Source organism: Artemia franciscana, chromosome 7 (genome assembly GCF_032884065.1).
Source record: "Artemia franciscana chromosome 7, ASM3288406v1, whole genome shotgun sequence".
NCBI classification, from domain to species: domain Eukaryota; kingdom Metazoa; phylum Arthropoda; class Branchiopoda; order Anostraca; family Artemiidae; genus Artemia; species Artemia franciscana.
Window position 1 is genome coordinate 22,782,102 of NC_088869.1, and position 20,842 is coordinate 22,802,943.

General features: G+C 33.5%; 2 protein-coding genes across 6 annotated transcripts in view; one reads left to right on the forward strand and one right to left on the reverse strand.

Annotated features, from left to right (window-relative positions):
* Positions 1 to 20,842, forward strand: part of LOC136029002 (dipeptidyl peptidase 3-like) — a 72,232-nt gene that overhangs the window by 49,374 nt on the left and 2,016 nt on the right. For all 5 annotated transcript variants that reach the window (XM_065707008.1, XM_065707007.1, XM_065707005.1 and 2 more), the window contains exons 10-13: positions 2,367 to 2,458; positions 10,867 to 10,988; positions 16,742 to 16,865; positions 18,892 to 19,068. In XM_065707008.1, the coding sequence (XP_065563080.1) occupies positions 2,367 to 2,458; positions 10,867 to 10,988; positions 16,742 to 16,865; positions 18,892 to 19,068 (515 nt within the window). The remainder of the gene's footprint in view (positions 1 to 2,366; positions 2,459 to 10,866; positions 10,989 to 16,741; positions 16,866 to 18,891; positions 19,069 to 20,842) is intronic.
* Positions 11,592 to 18,892, reverse strand: LOC136029005 (uncharacterized). The gene is made up of 2 exons (XM_065707010.1): positions 18,746 to 18,892; positions 11,592 to 13,031 (listed from the first exon to the last, which is right to left on the reverse strand). Exons 1-2 carry the CDS (start codon positions 18,772 to 18,774, stop codon positions 12,524 to 12,526), a joined length of 537 nt encoding a protein of 178 aa, XP_065563082.1. The 5' UTR covers positions 18,775 to 18,892; the 3' UTR covers positions 11,592 to 12,523.

Below are 20,842 nucleotides of genomic sequence, written 5' to 3' on the forward strand. Positions count from 1 at the left end.
GATACAGTGCTGCGGATTTGGCCTCAGATTGCTCTGTGATGCGGTGCGATAAGTTGTTAGTAGTAGGGGGTAGTAATTTTTTTTTTTTTAATTTGCGGTTCTACATCTTCTTCAGACATATTGTGTTGAATTACATTAATAACAGAGATACAGAATATATGTACAATGGTGAGATAAAGAAAGTCTCCTACGAGATTAGGAAAAATTGGAGCATATTAACAGTTTACCAAAGGAGCTTAGAGACGGAGCGCACGTATTATTTACCAAAGGGTTTCCAGGGAAAGAAACGCATTTTACACTCACCAGGATAAAACATAGAGTGTCCATAAATTATTTTGATTTTACATGAAAGATCTAATTCCAACGAAAGATGACTTACCTTAACCTCTTACCAAATTTGTGTCCGTTTTAGCATTTCTTTTATTACATTTATGGTTATAAATAAGGAACTTCTGTCCTAAGGTTGCAATCAAATCAGATGCCAGTTTCCTCGTGTATGTGAAAATATAAGCTGCAGACAATGGAAATCAGACGTCTATCTTTCAAAAGAACTTGCGCTCTGTTCTGAAATTTTTTTTCAATGCAGTGGTGCCTATACCCTGATTTTAAACTTCTTGCTCTTTAATTTGCATATTTCGCTCATGGACAGGGAAGATGTCATCTAGCAAGTTATGAAAAACTGAAGCTAGATGTCGTCAGTGGTTTAACGTGTTCAAATTTTGATGAGTCCACTAAAAGTTCTTGTTCGGGAAATATTTTTTGGCCCTCCAAACGAAAACAAGGCGAGTGAAGAATTTTATATTTTGACTCCTACATTATCTTTGACAATTTATATTGAAAGTGAGGAGGGTAATACGGCCAAAACTACTTCTGCGTGTGTTGTTGAAATCAGTTGTTAATTTATCATGATCATTAGAAAAAGTAACATTCGTTAAACCTTAAATTTTAATCTTTGAAATTTTAAAGTGGGTACAGGTCTATTGGCATGATCATAGTTAAGCATTAAAGCATCTGTAAGAAACAAGTGACATCTTAAGAGGTCAGATATTATATGTTGTATGCCTGTGATGGTCAAAATTGTGTAGAATCAGAATTAGATGGGATTATTAACAACCCCCTAAACCATTGTGTTACTCCTATGAGGCATGAAATGTGAAATTAAGAGGGACCTCGGGCAAGCCAGACAATCAGAAAACGTAGTGATGATTGTATTGAAAACGTACATACATTATCAAATATATTAATACATTTATATATGATAAAACATTTTTGATAAGACAAGTTTTTATGATATGTATATGTGTTTATATCCCTTAACTGCCTTAGAATGTCAATCTAGTTCTGCTATGGGGCCGATTTAAAATCATTCTTATCAGTGGCAGCTATTCACTTTAAAAAAAGGCATAATTAGGTGCCAATGAACAGATGCTTACTAAATAAAAAGACAGGGAAACACGAGCTAACCCAGATTTATCCTTTTGTTAGAGATTTTTTTTTATGTTGGAAATAGCTTGTTTGTATCAGAAGAATCTTATGCACCAAACTTTAAAGATTCATCCAAAAATGATCTGAAAATTGCTTTTTATTGTTGACAAAGTTTGAATACCTTTTACGGGTGATTATTTTGTTGTCATTTTTCTACTGCACTTAAACTACATTTTAGATTGGATTTAATGATTTTGTCTCTTCTTTAGTAATTAAATTATTGAAAACACACAAAATTTTGTAAAGGAAAGAAAAAATAGGCTTACTTATACATTCTTATTTGCTCAGACATTGTATTATTAATTCAAGTTTCAAAAATAATTTGAAGTTAAGGGTCTAGTATGCTAAAGACAGTAATTTGAAATAGAACCTATTAACCTGATATGCAGTAAATAACTTATGAATTATGTACCTTATGATTCGGCTTCTATTGGCCGAATCGTTCTTCGAATTTACTAATTCAATCAGGGGTGCATGTCATTAAATTGTTTTACCAAGAAGAGACAGACTTAAAGAAAAAAGGTTACAAATGATATTCTTGTGATCATTCTTTTTCGTTTAACCGCCAGAGACTGACACAATGGCGCATTTTCCTGCTCCGTAGCATACTATTTAAAGCTTTTGACGTAAACTCCCCAAATGCCGTAGAGATTTTAATTTGTTTAATTGACCACCAATTGTCAGTAGAGGTTGACGCCATAAAAATTTAAAAATTAATTTAAATTAATTAAACTTATTGTAAAAAGATTAAATTATTGTAAATTAAATTTATTGTAAAAAGACTATAGATCAACTTCGAAACGGATTGAAAATAGAGAAAATATTGGAATAATTCAAGAGATTATAGAAACCAGTAAAAAAAAATGCCTCCATTTTTTTAGGACACGGTAGTGGAAAGTTGCTGCGCAGGGAAAAAGGAGAACTTAATTTTGATGAAGCTGCTGTTAAGAACATTCTTCAAGCCGGTGAAGAGGTGAATCGTTAGAAAAATCATTGTAGTTAGATCTTCGGAAAGATTTCTCTCTCTCTCTCTCTCTCTCTCTCTCTCTCTCTCTCACTCACTCACTCACTCACTCACTCACTCACTCCCTCTTTCTCTTTCTCTCTGCCAAATTTAATCGTAAAGGTAACTTCTCACTTATTGGTCAAATCTACACAGATACTTGAACTTCCGAAATAAATTTCCTTTTTTTTCTTTTTTTTTAATATACAAACGTGAAGATAGTTTAAACTGATGTGGGATATTCAGTAGGATACCAAAGGCAGAGGTCGGATAGGGAAGATAATAGTTACTTCGTAGGTCTGTTAACAGTATATGTGTAAATATTGTTGCACACATTTCTGACTCTTGGGAGGATCAGGGCTTTTCTCGGAGGGGTGGGGTGAATTAAAAAAGATGCCTTCAAAGGCTCCTATTTTCTTTTTTTCTGGGGGGCTCCTTCAGACCAAAAATAGGTGATCCAACCCTTTTGTGTACATATCCATCCAAACATATCTAAATGGATATAAACCTTATGACCTCCAAAGTATGGAAAATAATTTTTGTCGTGTGTATTGAAAATCTAGAATTAGCCTAAAGTAGTAAAGAAATATCAGTTTTCCATTCTTTTCTAATTTTAAAAACGCAAATAATTGTACACTTTTCTGTGCTGCACTATTTAGATCCTTTTAAAAATGTAAATACCTTATATTTATCTATATACTAGCTGTTGGGGTGGCGCTTCGCGCCACCCCAACACCTAGTTGGTGGGGGCGCTTCGCGCCCCCCCCCCAAGCCCCCCCGCGCGCGTAAGTCGTTACGCGCCATATTAGTTACGCGCCATTGTAGTTGTGTCCCTATGTCCCACCTGTGAATATAGATATATATATATATATATATATATATATATATGTTTTTAACTACGCAAAACTTGCGAATATACAACATTCTTTGCTGTCCCATTGTCTGTGCATATAAATAGATTGTCAGGTTTACCGACTCTTGAACATGCAACATATAATGGTCCATGGGAAAACAATCCGTATTCAGATCTATACCTCATGATTCTAATGATTGCCCTTGAGCTTCGTTGATGGTGATTGCTAATCGACCATTCCCTGAGTCGCCATCGTCATTTATATATCCCCCTGTGCACCCCGGCGTCCCCTTTGTCGTTATGTCCCTGTGTCCCGGTCGTCATTTATATTCCCTGTGTCCCGGTCGTCATTTGTGTCCCGGTGTTCCAGTCTGTGATTTCTCTTTGAGTGTCCCGGGCGTCATTTATATTCCTTGTGTCCCGGTGTCCCGATCGTCATTTATATCCCCCTGTGCCCCCCGGCGTCCCCATTGTAGTTGTGTCCCTGTGTCCCGGTCGTCATTTATATTCCCTGTGTCCCGGTCGTCATTTGTATCCCGGTGTCCCGGTCTGTATATACATTCGTTTTTTAGTTTTGTTTTTCTCCTTTATTTTTTTCCTTTTTTCTTTTTTTTCTTTTTTAGTTTATTTAGATTTTTAGATTTTTTAGTTTTTTTATTAGTTTTTAGTTTTTTTGTAGTTTTTACCATTTTTTTAGTTTTTTAGTTTTTTTTTTACTTATGTCCTGGTCGTCATTTATACTCCCTGTGTCCCGGTCGTCATTTGTGTCTCGGTGCTTTGTTGATTGCTAATTTATATTATATTTATATTTATATTTTTTATATTTATTAATATTTTTTTAGTTTTCTTTTTCTCTTATTTTTCAGTTTTTTCCTTTTTTTTAGTTTTTTCTTTTTTAGTTTTTAGTTTTTTTTGTTTTTTACCTTTTTTTAGTTTTTTTAGTTTTTTTAGTTTTTTAGCTTTTTTAGTTTTTTTATTAGTTTTTAGTTTTTTTTTAGTTTTTGCCTTTTTTTAGTTTTTTCAGTTTTTTTAGTTTTTAGTTTTTTACCTTTTTTTTAGTTTTTTTTAGTTTTTTAGCTTTTTTAGTTTTTTTTTCTTTTTAGTTTTTTTGTAGTTTTTACCTTTTTTAGTTTTTTTTCTTCTTTTGTATTAGTGTGAAATAATTCAGACGTCATATGCGGACAAACACGACGTCACTCGACAGACAGACAGACAGACATAACCCACAAACAACTTATTTTTATATATATTTATTCATATTTTTTTAGTTTTCTTTTTCTCTTTTATTTTTCAGTTTTTTCCTTTTTTTAGTTTTTTTCTTTTTTAGTTTTTAGTTTTTTTTAGTTTTTTACCTTTTTTTAGTTTTTTTAGTTTTTTAGCTTTTTTAGTTTTTTTATTAGTTTTTATTTTTTTTGTAGTTTTTGCCTTTTTTTATTTTTTTTCAGTTTTTTTTTAGTTATTAGATTTTTACCTTTTTTTAGTTTTTTAGCTTTTTTAGTTTTTTTTTCTTTTTAGTTTTTTTTTTGTAGTTTTTACCTTTTTTAGTTTTTTTCTTCTTTTGTATTAGTGTGAAATAATTCAGACGTCATATGCGAACAAACATGACGTCACCTGATCCATCCACACATCCACAGACAGACAACTTATTTTTATATATATAGACTAGCTGTTGGGGTGGCGCTTCGCGCCACCCCAACACCTAGTTGGTGGGGGGCGCTTCGCCCCCCCCCCAAGCCCCCCCGCGCGCGTAAGTCGTTACGCGCCATAATAGTTACGCGCCATTGTAGTTGTGTCCCTATGTCCCACCTGTGAATATAGATAGATAGATATATATATGGTTTTAACTACGTAAAACTTGCGAATATACAACATTCTTTGCTGTCCCATTGTCTTTGCATATAAATAGATTGTCAGGTTTACCGACTCTTGAACATGCAACATATAATGGTCCATGGGAAAACAATCTGTATTCAGATCTATACCTCATGATTCTAATGATTGCCCTTGAGCTTTGTTGATGGTGATTGCTAATCGACCATTCCCTGTCCCGGTGTCCCGGTCGTCATTTACATCCCCCTGTTTCCTCCGGTGTCCCCGTTGTAGTTGTGTCCCTGTGTCCCGGTCGTCATTTATATTCCCTGTGTCCCGGTCGTCATTTGTATCCCGGTGTCCCGGTCTGTATATACATTCGTTTTTTAGTTTTGTTTTTCTCCTTTATTTTTTTCCTTTTTTTTTTCTTTTTTAGCTTATTTAGATTTTTAGATTTTTTAGTTTTTTTATTAGTTTTTAGTTTTTTTTTCTTTTTAGTTTTTTTGTCCCGGTCGTCATTTATATCCCCCTGTTTCCCCCGGTGTCCCCGTTGTAGTTGTGTCCCTGTGTCCCGGTCGTCATTTATATTCCCTGTGTCCCGGTCGTCATTTGTATCCCGGTGTACCGGTCTGTATATACATTCGTTTTTTAGTTTTGTTTTTCTCCTTTATTTTTTTCCTTTTTTTTCTTTTTTAGTTTATTTAGATTTTTAGATTTTTTAGTTTTTTTATTAGTTTTTAGTTTTTTTTTCTTTTTAGTTTTTTTGTAGTTTTTACCTTCTTTTTAGTTTTGTTAATTTTTTTTTTACTTATGTCCTGGTCGTCATTTATACTCCCTATGTCCCGGTGCTTTGTTGATTGCTAATCGAACATTCCTTTTGTCCTGGTCGCTTTCTCTTTGAGTGTCGTCATTTATTTTTTTCTTTTTTAGTTCTTTTAGTTTTTACCTTTTTTAGTTTTTTTTAGTTTTTTAGATGAAAATTTTTTTTAGTTTTTTCCTTTTTTTTCTTTTTAGTTTTTATTGGTTTTTACCTTTATGTTAGCTTATTTTTCAGTTTTTTCCTTTTTTTTTAGTTTTTTTTTATTTTTTATTTTTTTTTAGTTTTTTACCTTTTTTTAGTTTTTTTAGTTTTTTTAGTTTTTTTAGTTTTTTTAGTTTTTTAGCTTTTTTACTTTTTTTATTAGTTTTTAGTTTTTTTGTAGTTTTTGCCTTTTTTTAGTTTTTTCAGTTTTTTTTTAGTTTTTTATTGGTTTTTACCTTTATTTTAGCTTATTTTTCAGTTTTTTCCTTTTTTTTAGTTTTTTTTTAGTTTTTAGTTTTTTTAGTTTTTTACCTTTTTTTAGTTTTTTTAGTTTTTTAGCTTTTTTATTTTTTTTATTAGTTTTTAGTTTTTTTTGTAGTTTTTGCCTTTTTTTTAGTTTTTTTAGTTTTTTAGCTTTTTTATTAGTTTTTAGTTTTTTTTTTGTAGTTTTTGCCTTTTTTTAGTTTGACAACTTATTTTTATATATATAGATAGTTTTTTTTTTTTACTTATGTCCTGGTCGTCATTTATACTCCCTGTGTCCCGGTGCTTTGTTGATTGCTAATCGAACATTCCTTTTGTCCTGGTCGCTTTCTCTTTGAGTGTCGTCATTTATTAGTTTTTTCCTTTTTTTCTTTTTAGTTTTTTATTGGTTTTTACCTTTATTTTAGCTTATTTTTCAGTTTTTTCCTTTTTTTTAGTTTTTTTTTTATTTTTTATTTTTTTTTTAGTTTTTTACCTTTTTTTAGTTTTTTTAGTTTTTTTAGTTTTTTAGCTTTTTTACTTTTTTTATTAGTTTTTAGTTTTTTTTGTAGTTTTTGCCTTTTTTTAGTTTTTTCAGTTTTTTTTTTAGTTTTTTATTGGTTTTTACCTTTATAGTTTTTTTAGTTTTTTAGCTTTTTTATTTTTTTTTATTAGTTTTTAGTTTTTTTTGTAGTTTTTGCCTTTTTTTAGTTTTTTCAGTTTTGACGTCACCTGATCCAGTTTTTTCAGGTGACGTCACCTGACCCATCCACACATCCACAGACAGACAACTTATTTTTATATATATAGACTAGCTGTTGGGGTGGCGCTTCGCGCCACCCCAACACCTAGTTGGTGGGGGCGCTTCGCGCCCCCCCAAGCCCCCCCGCGCGCGTAAGTCGTTACGCGCCATAATAGTTACGCGCCATTGTAGTTGTGTCCCTATGTCCCACCTGTGAATATAGATATATATATATATATGGTTTTAACTACGTAAAACTTGCGAATATACAACATTCTTTGCTGTCCCATTGTCTTTGCATATAAATAGATTGTCAGGTCATCCCCCTGTTTCCCCCGGTGTCCCCGTTGTAGTTGTGTCCCTGTGTCCCGGTCGTCATTTATATTCCCTGTGTCCCGGGTCCCGGTCATCATTTGTATCCCGGTGTCCCGGTCTGTATATACATTCGTTTTTTAGTTTTGTTTTTCTCCTTTATTTTTTTCCTTTTTTTTTCTTTTTTAGCTTATTTAGATTTTTAGATTTTTTAGTTTTTTTTATTAGTTTTTAGTTTTTATTTCTTTTTAGTTTTTTTGTCCCGGTCGTCATTTATATCCCCCTGTTTCCCCCGGTGTCCCCGTTGTAGTTGTGTCCCTGTGTCCCGGTCGTTATTTATATTCCCTGTGTCCCGGTCGTCATTTGTATCCCGGTGTACCGGTCTGTATATACATTCGTTTTTTAGTTTTGTTTTTCTCCTTTATTTTTTTCCTTTTTTTTCTTTTTTAGTTTATTTAGATTTTTAGATTTTTTAGTTTTTTTATTAGTTTTTAGTTTTTTTTTTCTTTTTAGTTTTTTTGTAGTTTTTACCTTCTTTTTAGTTTTGTTAATTTTTTTTTTTTACTTGTGTCCTGGTCGTCATTTATACTCCTTGTGTCCCGGTGCTTTGTTGATTGCTAATCGAACATTCCTTTTGTCCTGGTCGCTTTCTCTTTGAGTGTCGTCATTTATTTTTTTCTTTTTTAGTTCTTTTAGTTTTTACCTTTTTTAGTTTTTTTTTAGTTTTTAGTTTTTTTAGTTTTTTACCTTTTTTTAGTTTTTTTAGTTTTTTAGCTTTTTTATTTTTTTTATTAGTTTTTAGTTTTTTTGTAGTTTTTGCCTTTTTTTTTAGTTTTTTGTCCTGGTCGCTTTCTCTTTGAGTGTCGTCATTTATTAGTTTTTTCCTTTTTTTTTTAGTTTTTTATTGGTTTTTACCTTTATTTTAGCTTATTTTTCAGTTTTTTCCTTTTTTTTAGTTTTTTTTTATTTTTTATTTTTTTTAGTTTTTTACATTTTTTTAGTTTTTTTAGTTTTTTTAGTTTTTTAGCTTTTTTACTTTTTTTATTAGTTTTTAGTTTTTTTTTGTAGTTTTTGCCTTTTTTTAGTTTTTTCAGTTTTTTTTTTAGTTTTTTATTGGTTTTTACCTTTATAGTTTTTTTAGTTTTTTAGCTTTTTTTTTTTTTTATTAGTTTTTAGTTTTTTTTGTAGTTTTTGCCTTTTTTTAGTTTTTTCAGTTTTGACGTCACCTAATCCAGTTTTTTCAGGTGACGTCACCTGACACATCCATCCATCCATCCACAGACAACTTATTTTTATATATATAGATTTTCCTTTTTTTTTCTTTTTTAGCTTATTTAGATTTTTAGATTTTTTAGTTTTTTTTATTAGTTTTTAGTTTTTATTTCTTTTTAGTTTTTTTGTCCCGGTCGTCATTTATATCCCCCTGTTTCCCCCGGTGTCCCCGTTGTAGTTGTGTCCCTGTGTCCCGGTCGTTATTTATATTCCCTGTGTCCCGGTCGTCATTTGTATCCCGGTGTACCGGTCTGTATATACATTCGTTTTTTAGTTTTGTTTTTCTCCTTTATTTTTTTCCTTTTTTTTTCTTTTTTAGTTTATTTAGATTTTTAGATTTTTTAGTTTTTTTATTAGTTTTTAGTTTTTTTTTTCTTTTTAGTTTTTTTGTAGTTTTTACCTTCTTTTTAGTTTTGTTAATTTTTTTTTTTACTTGTTTCCTGGTCGTCATTTATACTCCCTGTGTCCCGGTGCTTTGTTGATTGCTAATCGAACATTCCTTTTGTCCTGGTCGCTTTCTCTTTGAGTGTCGTCATTTATTTTTTTTTTTTTTAGTTCTTTTAGTTTTTACCTTTTTTAGTTTTTTTTTAGTTTTTAGTTTTTTTAGTTTTTTACCTTTTTTTAGTTTTTTTAGTTTTTTAGCTTTTTTATTTTTTTTATTAGTTTTTAGTTTTTTTGTAGTTTTTGCCTTTTTTTTTAGTTTTTTGTCCTGGTCGCTTTCTCTTTGAGTGTCGTCATTTATTAGTTTTTTCCTTTTTTTTTTAGTTTTTTATTGGTTTTTACCTTTATTTTAGCTTATTTTTCAGTTTTTTCCTTTTTTTTAGTTTTTTTTTATTTTTTATTTTTTTTAGTTTTTTACATTTTTTTAGTTTTTTTAGTTTTTTTAGTTTTTTAGCTTTTTTACTTTTTTTATTAGTTTTTAGTTTTTTTTTTGTAGTTTTTGCCTTTTTTTAGTTTTTTCAGTTTTTTTTTTAGTTTTTTATTGGTTTTTACCTTTATAGTTTTTTTAGTTTTTTAGCTTTTTTATTTTTTTTATTAGTTTTTAGTTTTTTTTGTAGTTTTTGCCTTTTTTTAGTTTTTTCAGTTTTGACGTCACCTAATCCAGTTTTTTCAGGTGACGTCACCTGACACATCCATCCATCCATCCACAGACAACTTATTTTTATAGATATAATATAAATAAGTTGTCTGTGTGTGTCGAGTGACGTCATGTTTGTGTGTCGACTGACGTCATGTTTGTCGACTGATGTCATTATAAGGATTGAGCTTTATGCGTCATGAAGTTGTTTGTCGACTGACGTCATGTTTGTCAACTGATGAAATTACATACCGGGACACAAATGACGACCGGGACACAGGGAATATAAATGACGACCGGGAACCTCAAAGAGTAATTACACACTGGAACACCCGGACACAAATCATGACCGGGACACAGGGAATATAAATGACGACCGGGACACAGGGACACAACTACAATGGGGACGCCGGGGACACAGGCGGGATATATAAATGACGACCGGGACACAGGGATTGTTCGAATAGAAATTACAGACCGGGACACCGGGACACAAATGACGACCGGGACACAGGGAATATAAATGACGACCGGGACACTCAAAGAGAAATTACAAACTGGGACACCGGGACACAAATGACGACCAGGACACAGGGAATATAAATGACGACCGGGACACAGGGACACATCATTAGAATAATGAGACATAGATCTGAATACGGATTGTTTTTCCCATGGACAATTATATGTTGCATGTTCAAGAGTCAGTAAACCTGACAATCTATTTATATGCACAGACAATGGGACAGCGAAGAATGTTGTATATTCGCATGTTTTACGTAGTTAAAAACATATATATATTTTTTATATATCTCTATTCACAGGTGGAACAAAGGGACACAACTACAATGGCGCGTAACTAATATGGCGCGTAACGACTTACGCGCGCAGGGGGGCTTGGGGGGGGGGGGCGCGTAGCGCCCCACCAACTAGGTGTTGGGGTGGCGCGAAGCGGCGCCACCCCAACAGCTAGTTCTGTATATATGTTTATTTTGTATTTTTGTGTTTTTCAGGGAGCTACTCTTTCTAAACTTGCTTTCTTTTTTAGCTGAAATATTACGAAGAGGGGGAAACATACGACTCTGTTTTTACAACTATTGGGTCTGCCTATGAAGAATGTCGCGCCGAATGTGTTGGTCTTTATCTATCCCTTGACAAGGATGTACTAAGGTAAGTGAAACAAAAGGAACGCCATCATCAATCCAGTATGATTTTCTGTTTTATAGCCACCTCGCAGTTTCGGCAAGAGCTTAAACCTATGAATGATTACCTGAAAAATGGTGAAGTGTAGATAACCAAATTTTGTGCAGTTTATCACGTCCTGTTGGAATTGAGAAGTAATTCCATAACGGGCGGTATGGCTGTAATCATTTTAAATTGAAAATTCGTTAAGTTTTGAAAGAAATGCCAGAAGTAGTTTATTAGTTTTTATTTGAATCAAAAAGTAAAGCGGAATGAGCAAGGTATCCCTATCTACCGTGTAAAAACTTTTTTTTCTCAAAATATGTGCATTACCTTGAAGTCAATAATCGAAAAAAATGTGGTTATCAATTTCTTAAGGCTATGCTCGTAATAAAGTGCTGATCGGAGCAAAAGGTTCTTAAATAGGTTGTATATGATGCTGCAACCACGGTAAATGCTTTGTCTTGTCTTTGCCCAAGTCTAAATCGAATTGTAAATAAGAAACTGTTTTATTTTTTATAAACTATTTAAACTGAACTGTTTTGTTGATTTCGGTAAGCTACGATTTTTTCGTTGGCTACCGTTTTTATCTATATCTTTTTTTTTTCCTTTTATTAATTAACAGCTTATATAGTTGTGCTTGTGCTACAGCTTTTGATAATGAGCAAATTATTCGTCAATTATCGTTTCAGCTTTTTATTCAGCCATATTTCATATACGTTTTATATTTCATAAATAATTATTTCAGCCAATTAGTTAGTCATTTTTTTTTTGTGGTGCCTTGTACTTTTCAAATCTTTTAATTAATGCCGTCTTTAATCAGGCTATCTACCCTACATGTGAAGGATGCATCAGTTTAAATAGCCACTTAAGAATTCTTAGAATAGAAGTACTTTATTATCAAGAAAACTCTCACAAAATAAAACTGCCGAACTTGTTGCCTTTAGTCAGCTAGCCTACATAAGCACAAAAGTGAAATATTAAAGCATTGCCTACAGCGATGGCCTGTCAATCAAACTGGCTTGTCAAATACAGTGAGTGCAATGAATAAAATGAAAAAAAAAAATGGGGGCATAAGTAAAAACATAAGTAGATTATAAAAAACATACACCGATGAATCCAACTGACCTGTCAGATAAAAATGAAACAACAAAACTAGCACATTAATAATATAAATAACACATTGACATGATGCATTACAAATTTCATTTGTTTATGATTTCAACAAACGCTGGCACAAAGCTCTTTCTGTAAAGCTCAGTTCTCACATTAATAGGATTTAAAACTGGAATTTTTTGTGATTTTGTTCAAAATAAACGGGGCTTTGGAGGGCAATAATGGGCTGGGAGTATACATTGAAAGCGTGGGTTACAACGCAGATTATTTCTGAAATTGGTACAGAGTATCACGTCGGGCTGCCAAGGTAGAGAGGTGGAATTCCTTGAGGAGGAGAATGTAAGGCACTTGTCCTGACCGTAAATAATTCTCATGGCTCTCTTTTGGATAATTTTTAATCTATCGGACTAATCCACTGTAAGACCATTATGCCACACCGGGCAAGCATACTCAAGCTGTGGACGGATATAAGATGAATAAAGGCGGAGGATATGTGCTTTTGGGTGCGAAAAGTTAGTAAATAGCTTAAGGAGAGACAGAGACGTATTAGCCTGTTTAACAATAGAGCAAATGTGGGCATCCCATTTCAAATCGCTAGTCAGTGTGACCCCTAAGAGATTAGTTTTTGTTCTAATTATTTCAGTAGGTATTGGGGCTATAAATGATGGCTTTGATTTAAGAAAACTAAAGGTCATAATATGAGATTTACGGGAGTTCACTTTCATTTTTGACTGGGCTGCTTCACTTGCAACGTCTTCAAGAATTTCCATTGCACTGCTCTTAGTATTTTTTCTGCACTTTTTGAGCAATGACATGTCATCCACAAATTTCCATCGATTGGCTGATTCATTAGTAAGACTGTTAATCATTACCAAAAATAGCAAAGAACCTATAAGCGTGCCCTGCTGAACTCCGCTAGAAATAGAGAGTGAATCAGAATAAATATTTTTATACTTAACAACTTGACTCCTATTTGACAGAAAAGATGCAATAATACTGACTAGAAAATGGGGGACATTAAATTCATTCAGCAACTTTTCAACTAAAACACTATGACTAACTAGATCAAAAGCCTTTTGGAGGTCAATTAAAAGGAGATTGAGCCAGGTGTCTGGCTCGTCAAGTAATTTATATACAGTATCGAGGAGACTGACCAGGTAATGTGTTGTTGATAAACCTTTCATGTTTCCGAATTGTTATTCATCAATAAGTACAAGGATCGTGTTTTTAAGCCAATTTGCTGCGAAACTCTCATACAGTTTAGAGAATACTGTTTAGAGAGTACATACAGTTTAGAGAATACTGGTGTTAAGATAATTGGTCGAACTCCATAAAAATCTAATCTAACACCTTTCTTCTGTATGCGTGTAATGTATCTTTTTTTCTATCACTTAGGGAATGAAACACTTCTAGTAATTGCATTAAAAATATTTGATAAAGGTTTTGATAACTTATCAGGGAATACCTTTTCTAAATCAATTGGAATGTCAAGGGGGCATATTGAAGTTGTTTTTAGTTTACGTATTTTCGCCTCGACATCAAGAGGTTGTACTACAGGGATATTCTGGTCTGGTGCTGGGGGAATATGACGTGAGAGAGCTGGAAGGATTGTGCAATAGCAGCAAGGTGTTTATTTAATGAGTTAGCTGTAGTTTCAGGGAAAAGATCAAAATTAAAATCAACATTTTTGACTATTTTACCACTAATTTTCTTTACTGTATTATACCACTGCTTCGACCGTGCTTTAAAGAGTTCACTTACTTTATTACGGTAATACTGGGCTGAAGCTTTCCGAATCTGCTTCTTTATAGATTTTCTTTGTAGGTTAGCTTCTTCAGTTTTTCTTTAGCGGACCAGTTTTAATATTTGACGGATTAAATTTTTTATTTCATCATTTATATACGGCTTATCATTAGAACATTTTTCTTTTTGACCTCTAGAAAATGAATTAAATAATTATTGATTAGTTTTTCTTGGAAAAGTTTGGTTTTCTTATTCAAATCGTTGGTAGCAAATAAATCTTCCCATTGCTCTTCTGAAAGCCATGTACCAAAATTGAGTAGACCACTACCAGCAATTGGTTGATACTTAAATACATCAAATTTATGCTTGTGGAAATAATCCTGTATCGGATTTAGTGAAAGCGTAAGATGGCAACTGCCACCAAGTGGGAGGAGGGAATTGGGTCTTTGATAGAATTAATGCATGTTTTTACAAATAATGTCGAGAGAAATACCACCTTTTGTGCTTGGGATATTAACAATTTGTTTTAAATTAGCTTCCTGGCAAAGATGACTTGTATTTATTTCATTTCCGTCACCGGTAAGTAGGATCCCAGTGTTTGGATTTTCAGACTGGAGGTATTCTAGCGATGCATGGAGTTTTCCAAGAAATCTTTACGCTGTTCCTATTTTGGGCTGGATGAATAATAAAAACAACCAACAATAATATTAGTTAATGGGTGTGGAAGAACTTTCGTTTTAACTTTAATCCACGTTATTTCATCATATTCATTAATTCCTGGAACATTAACTTCCCTTGGGGACAAATTATCACGACAAAAAATCATTACCCCTCCACCCTTTTTACCAAGGTAATGATCATGTGGGTGGAGTTTAATAAACTCATTAAAATGAGCCATCTTCAGAGTATCCGAGTTTTGGGACTGAGCCTTGGTTATGCTATCTAAATCTAATGCTAGCTTGTTGGCCGTAATTTCAAGCTCCAATAAGTTTTTCAAAATTAAGGCTTTCTGCATTACTTAATAAAACCTAGGGAAATGGTAACGTAGTTTATTATTCTTATGTTTACTATTATGAGTACTAGAAACACCCGTTTTATCTGGCAAACGATTTGCAAAAGGGCTATGAGGGTGAGGAGCTCTATGAACACTTTCTGGGGGTGGCCGGGGTTTATCATATTTTGCAGGGATGGAGGTGCTATTGGTGGACTCAAGATCAATTTTTCTAGTAGTAGGGTGACTACTAAACTGGTTTTGAAGTGGGAGAGGAAGAGGTTCAGTTTTAAAAGTTAGGGGTAAATTGAGAGAGCCTGGGGTAAAAGTTTCCTAGTGTTCAAACGATTCTACAAGATCAATTTCTTCTAATAGCGAAAACCTGTTACTAAGTGGGATGGCGTGGCTTATAGTCGAAATGTGGGAGGCTGATATTTTTGGAAGGATAAATCTGGGGATTGGCGGAGGGTCGGTGGGGAAGTAGGAAGGGGGAAGTACCAAGGGGAACTGGAGAGATATGCTGAGCCCGACTGACCCGCGGTGACTGCGAAGAAAGGATCTACTAACGCGATGTCGGTATTGAAAAAGGTTGTCGTGGGCGCGATTGAGAGAAGGAACCGAAAAAGCGGGTTTCTTTGACTCAGCTCTTGGCCCCCTCGCCTCAACAAGTTTTTTGGTACCGGCTCAAGTCTAGGATTATTGCTTGAAGCATTGCCCCCATAAACAACCTGAGTATGGCTTGGCATTTATAATCAAATACTGGATCACGGTTAAAACGAGCCAAACGGTCATAATACTTAAAAGGCACTGAACGGTTAATGCGGCATTTTAAATCACTATGAGTAAGACTGAACAACTTGTTGGCACAAGCCAACATAGGGAAAAGATCGACATGGTCGAAAATGCAAGTAATTGCTTTGCACTTTTTTAGTTTATATTTTCGGCATATGTGTAGAAAATTACAATTTTCTTTTTTGTAGCATGCACCAGTCGATATAAAAAAGACACTCTTTTTCTTAGTTTCACCTCTTCCGGTAATTCTTTGTCCTTCAGCAATTTTCACGACATCGTCACAACTGTTTTCGAATAGCTGTAAATTCAGATTGTCGATTTCGGTCTGATTCATCGACAGGGATCGGGCTTGAAATTCAAGCTATATTTCCATGTGTGGATCTTTTTTCAAGTTGTAGGATCAAATTGTCTTTTGAAAGGCAACATTTACAACTACTGGGACAATTTTGAGGGGGTGAGTTATCCAAAGGTGGGGAAAACATATTGTCGAGGTTAAAAACAGAGTATGTAGGAGTATCAGCAACAGGGTGCTCAGTTACAACTGCCATAACATATGAGCTGCATTTCCAGTTGTGGTTTTCTTCCCGTAATACTGGTGTGATTCCAGCACATGGGGATGAAACCATAAAAGGCACTTTGAGCACTGAATCGTCACACCTTTCCCACACGGTCTCTCACATCCAAGGCAGATATAAGTAGCTCTGGTTCGTTTCGTATTCAAAGTACAATTTTACTGGTAATACAACTAACTAATAAGTCCAAAATCAATAATAATTAGCTGTCAAATAATTCAAGTTCTGATTCTGGAAATATTTTCAATAAAAGTCCATTGGGAAATCAAATAACTAAATAATCCAATTTCAAGTAATTTCCAGTTCAAGGTTAATTAAGAGAAGTCCATAGGGAATCACAATTGAGTCTTATTGTGTAATTAGATTGTATCCAATAGAGGTGTTTACTGTATGAACTCTCAAACAAGACTGATTGAGACGAACTCTCAAAGCAAAGACCGACTCTTAAAACTTCCTGTTGATGTTGTGAGTCGTCAATGTTCAGAAAGAAATTGACAGTTAAACTTAGTATATTTTATATTTTAAAGGATATTTGGTCATGAAGGTGATGAAGCAGAGGACGTTATATATACGAATTGGTTGAGTATGGTCTTTGCTGGAGTTGCCAAAGCCTTGGAAATGTACGCACCGGCTACGAATGCTTGGCTTCAGGTAAAATCCTAAAAAAAATTAATCTTTGGAAGAGTCTTTAACCATATAGCGTCTCCTCTCTTGAGGTACCAACTGCAACAAGTCAAAGTCAGTGTTATTATCTGGTTTTTGTTGTTTTTTTTTATCTTTTTTGTCCTTTTTCTTACGCTCAATTTTGTCATAGTCTGCCGTTGGGGGCCAGATTCTCGCACAAAAGACAACATTTCTACCTGTTGAAAAAAAAACGAGCAGACCGAATTATTTGTTTGGTAAGCTCTCAAAACGTAGACATTGCATAATTGGGTGATGTCAACGTCTATCATTGGTATTTGCTTGGAGAAGAAAGAGATTGAAAGTGTCAAGAAAAAAAGAAATTGAAAGAGAGAAAAGAAATTGACCTTGAAAAATATGTACTTCTATTAATTTGCAATATTGTTTGTTTTGTCGTTAACCTATAAAATGTATTTAATGTGAACCCTTTCTAGCACCTACTCTAAGTATTTTAAAATATAACCTAGCTTTCGTAATTTCAGCAGGAATCTTGTTAGAGCTAAAAATTGCTCATATAACTTTTAAAACGGAGGAGAGGGGGTTATGGTAGTCCCCATTTGAAGTTTCAAAGCTATCCTCTTATTCTGAAGTAGGGAGGTGAGACCCCCGTATGTTATATTATTTTCTCTCTTGCTAAAGTAAACCCGAATCAAAAAGGCATATTTCTGATCTGATAGTTTTATCTAAGATATTGAATAATAAAAGTCGCCGTTTTTACAGTTTGTGTTTAACTTTCCTTGTCACTTAAAACAACCTTTATGACACACTTTCCTTACAAACATGTATAATCGGGATTTTACACGAGTTCATGTAAACATAGTTGTCCAAAGCAAATTTTCAACATGTGAACGAAAGACTCATTTCAAGCACTGTCTACAGTTGATTCAAAGTGATCCGAATTTCTTCTAGAAATAATATAAAAGTAAAAATAACAAATAGTGAAAATGATAAAGATATAGTAAGGGAAATAATATAATCGAAACTTCTCAGAGAATATGCAAACTTCTACTGTTGCTACTGCTACTGATAACCCATCACAAAACCAAGCCGCCTAAGGCGTAGAAAATGGAGTCAAGCTATTTTTTTCTTTCAGTCTATTTATTGATGTACAGTCATGGAATCGAGTAACTAAACTTATCTTTAAACAATATCTCTGTGAAATACCTAGAGTATCTTCCTTTACTTTCCGAAGGTTGAGGAAGCTATAGTATTCTAGTATTAGTCCAAAGACTTAACTTTCTATCATTCCAGTTTTTTTTTCATCTGTAGAAAAACACCCTGTGTTTTAAATCTTCACTGGATCCACCAGTGCTGCTAATAATGCTACCAGATAGGTGAAAAACAGAAAAACGGTTTTATTTTCTATTGCCAAACATATCAAGCAAGAGTAGCGAATTAAAGAAAAAGAATCCAGTATGTCCGCTTTTTGAAAATTGAGACCTATAGTTTTCAATTGGCAGTACATAGAGTCAATTAAGTAATCTATTTGTTAAAGGCACGCAAGTCTTCGGGAAGGGGGAAGGACTTTGTATCCTTGTCCTTTTTGTAAAATCTGGTATTCTTAGGATTTTGTATATTATCTTTACCCTGCAGCTTTTCCTTTTTATTAAAGTATGTTTGTAAGAGATGGTAAAGGCTTAGAAAGACCCAAAAAACTCGATATTTTACTATTTTCCTCACGGTTTCCTGTAAAATTGAGACCTCTATACGGGTTAAAAAGTAAGAAGTAATAGTCTGCGAAAACTGAGAAGAGGGTTAGTGCTGGGCATAAGTTATCTTACCTTACCTTACTTATAAGTTACCTTACCACCTTACCTTACTTATAAGTTACCTTACCTTGACTTACTTACCTACTCGTACTTGCAGCAGGACTAGGCATTTTCTCGCCTCACCTAACGTCTGAAATTCAAATAATACTTTGGAATTACCTCTTTGGGCTTGTTCGTCATTTGACTACTTAATTTGATTTGTAAAATTGGAAATGTTCTTTTTTCAGGCTCACTCTCAGGCTAGATACGCTATTTTACAAGTAATGCTAGAAGCTGATGGACTTCTAAGAATTGAAGAAAGAACAGGAGAGGATGGCAATCCTGATCTTTTGATTAAATTAGAACGCTCCAAGATATCAACTGAAGGAAAACGAGTGATTGGTGACTTCCTTAGAAAACTGCAAGTAAGTAAAGTAACCGGGGAAGGAAAAGAAATTCTAAGACTTAAGAAAATAATGATGGTACATCTTATATCTTTTCGTTTTTTCAGAAGTTAGTAACTTATTGATATATATGCTTCTTATTTATGTATAACGCAACTTACCAGAGTGATATTTTGTTTCAAAACCAAAAGCAAGATTAATTCAAATAACTGTGATTCAGTTATTGCTAGATTACTACTAGACACCTGCTTATAGCACAAAACTACTTGAGGCTAACACAAGCGCACAGATCCTTCTCCGGTGGCCAGCGTTTACCTCCTTGGAAAATAGCCCCTCCCCCTGGAAAATACCCACTATAGAAAAATAAAAAATGATGGAGAAAATAGAAAAGAAAACACACAAAGATGTAAAACAAAAACATGAAAAAGGCTACCATAGTCAGCGCACTAGTGCTGCCTAAGCAAAGAACTCATGTTCTGGTCTTGAGAAGACATGGGCGTTGTCAGCCCTACTCGTTTTATTTTTTGCTCGTTCTGACTTTGACTAAGTTATCTATTGTAGCCTCTGTTCGTGTTGTGTTTCATTTATTCATTAATGGTGATTTGGGGTAGTCTCGTAAAATTTGACAACGCTTTTGTCCGTAAGAACTTAAACAATAAGAAATTGTTGGTTCCCAAAGCCAACTATGCTTTCAAAGGAGATACACCTTCTTAAACTTTTTGTAGACATATGTTCTTAGCTTAATTTTGATGGTTTTTCACTCATATTTTTCTTCTTTTTTTTTTTTTTGGTTTCCGCTACTGCCAAAAGTTGCAGAAGTTAATATGGAAGCCTTTTCAACATTAATTCAACATTAGATTTATGAGTTTTTTTTTATAGTTTTTAACATACTTATGGTGTGTAAATTCCTCTTTATCCCTTTTCTTAGGACTTCTCAACTAAAATATTTAAAAAAAACACAACTCAAATAAAATTTCCAAGTTTGGAAAGCTCAACTTTTCGCGGCGAGGGGAGGGTATGTACTTCCTCCAAGTTATTCTTTTTTGTCCCTTACTTCAGCTGTAATCAACCACAATGTGTGCTCTGTTATAAAAAATTATATTTTCCTCTAGTGTTCCTTTTATTATTATCAATATACATCCATTTATAAACAAGAATATCCCAAAGGGCTCGATGGCCCACTATTTGGGAAAAAAACAACAAAACAAAATATAAATAACTATTAAATACATTCACACTCAAAATATATTTAGATTCTACTCACCAATCCTCACCCTAGTACAACTTGTCTCCACATCACCTACTTAAAAATAAAAATAAAATATACACATCGAGGATCCAACACGCGAAATCTAAATAATTAAATTCAATCTAAATAATTAATTAAATAAATTAAATCTAAATAATTAAAGGAGAGAGTTTCGTCTCATGTCGAGGTTAATTGCCTTCGCTTTTACTCTTGGCACACAATGCATCGTAATATTAAATCCTTCTATATGCCTCATGTTTGAAAAATACGTCTAGTAATAATTAAAATGTTGACTGCCCTAGTCTTACTTCAATTAGGGTTTGAAGAACCTTATTTTGACACGCTTACTATACATTATAGGTTTTTTAAATGAGTGCTGTTATTGGATCTGCTAAAGCTCTATTTGATAGATACAGAGAAGTGAAAGAATCTGCGTCAAAATGGAGAGATATTTATCTTGGTATCCCAGTACTACTCAGGTTTGCCGCCCCTAGTAATTTATCACCATTTCTAGTGATTTTAATATTGCCTAAACTAAAATATAAC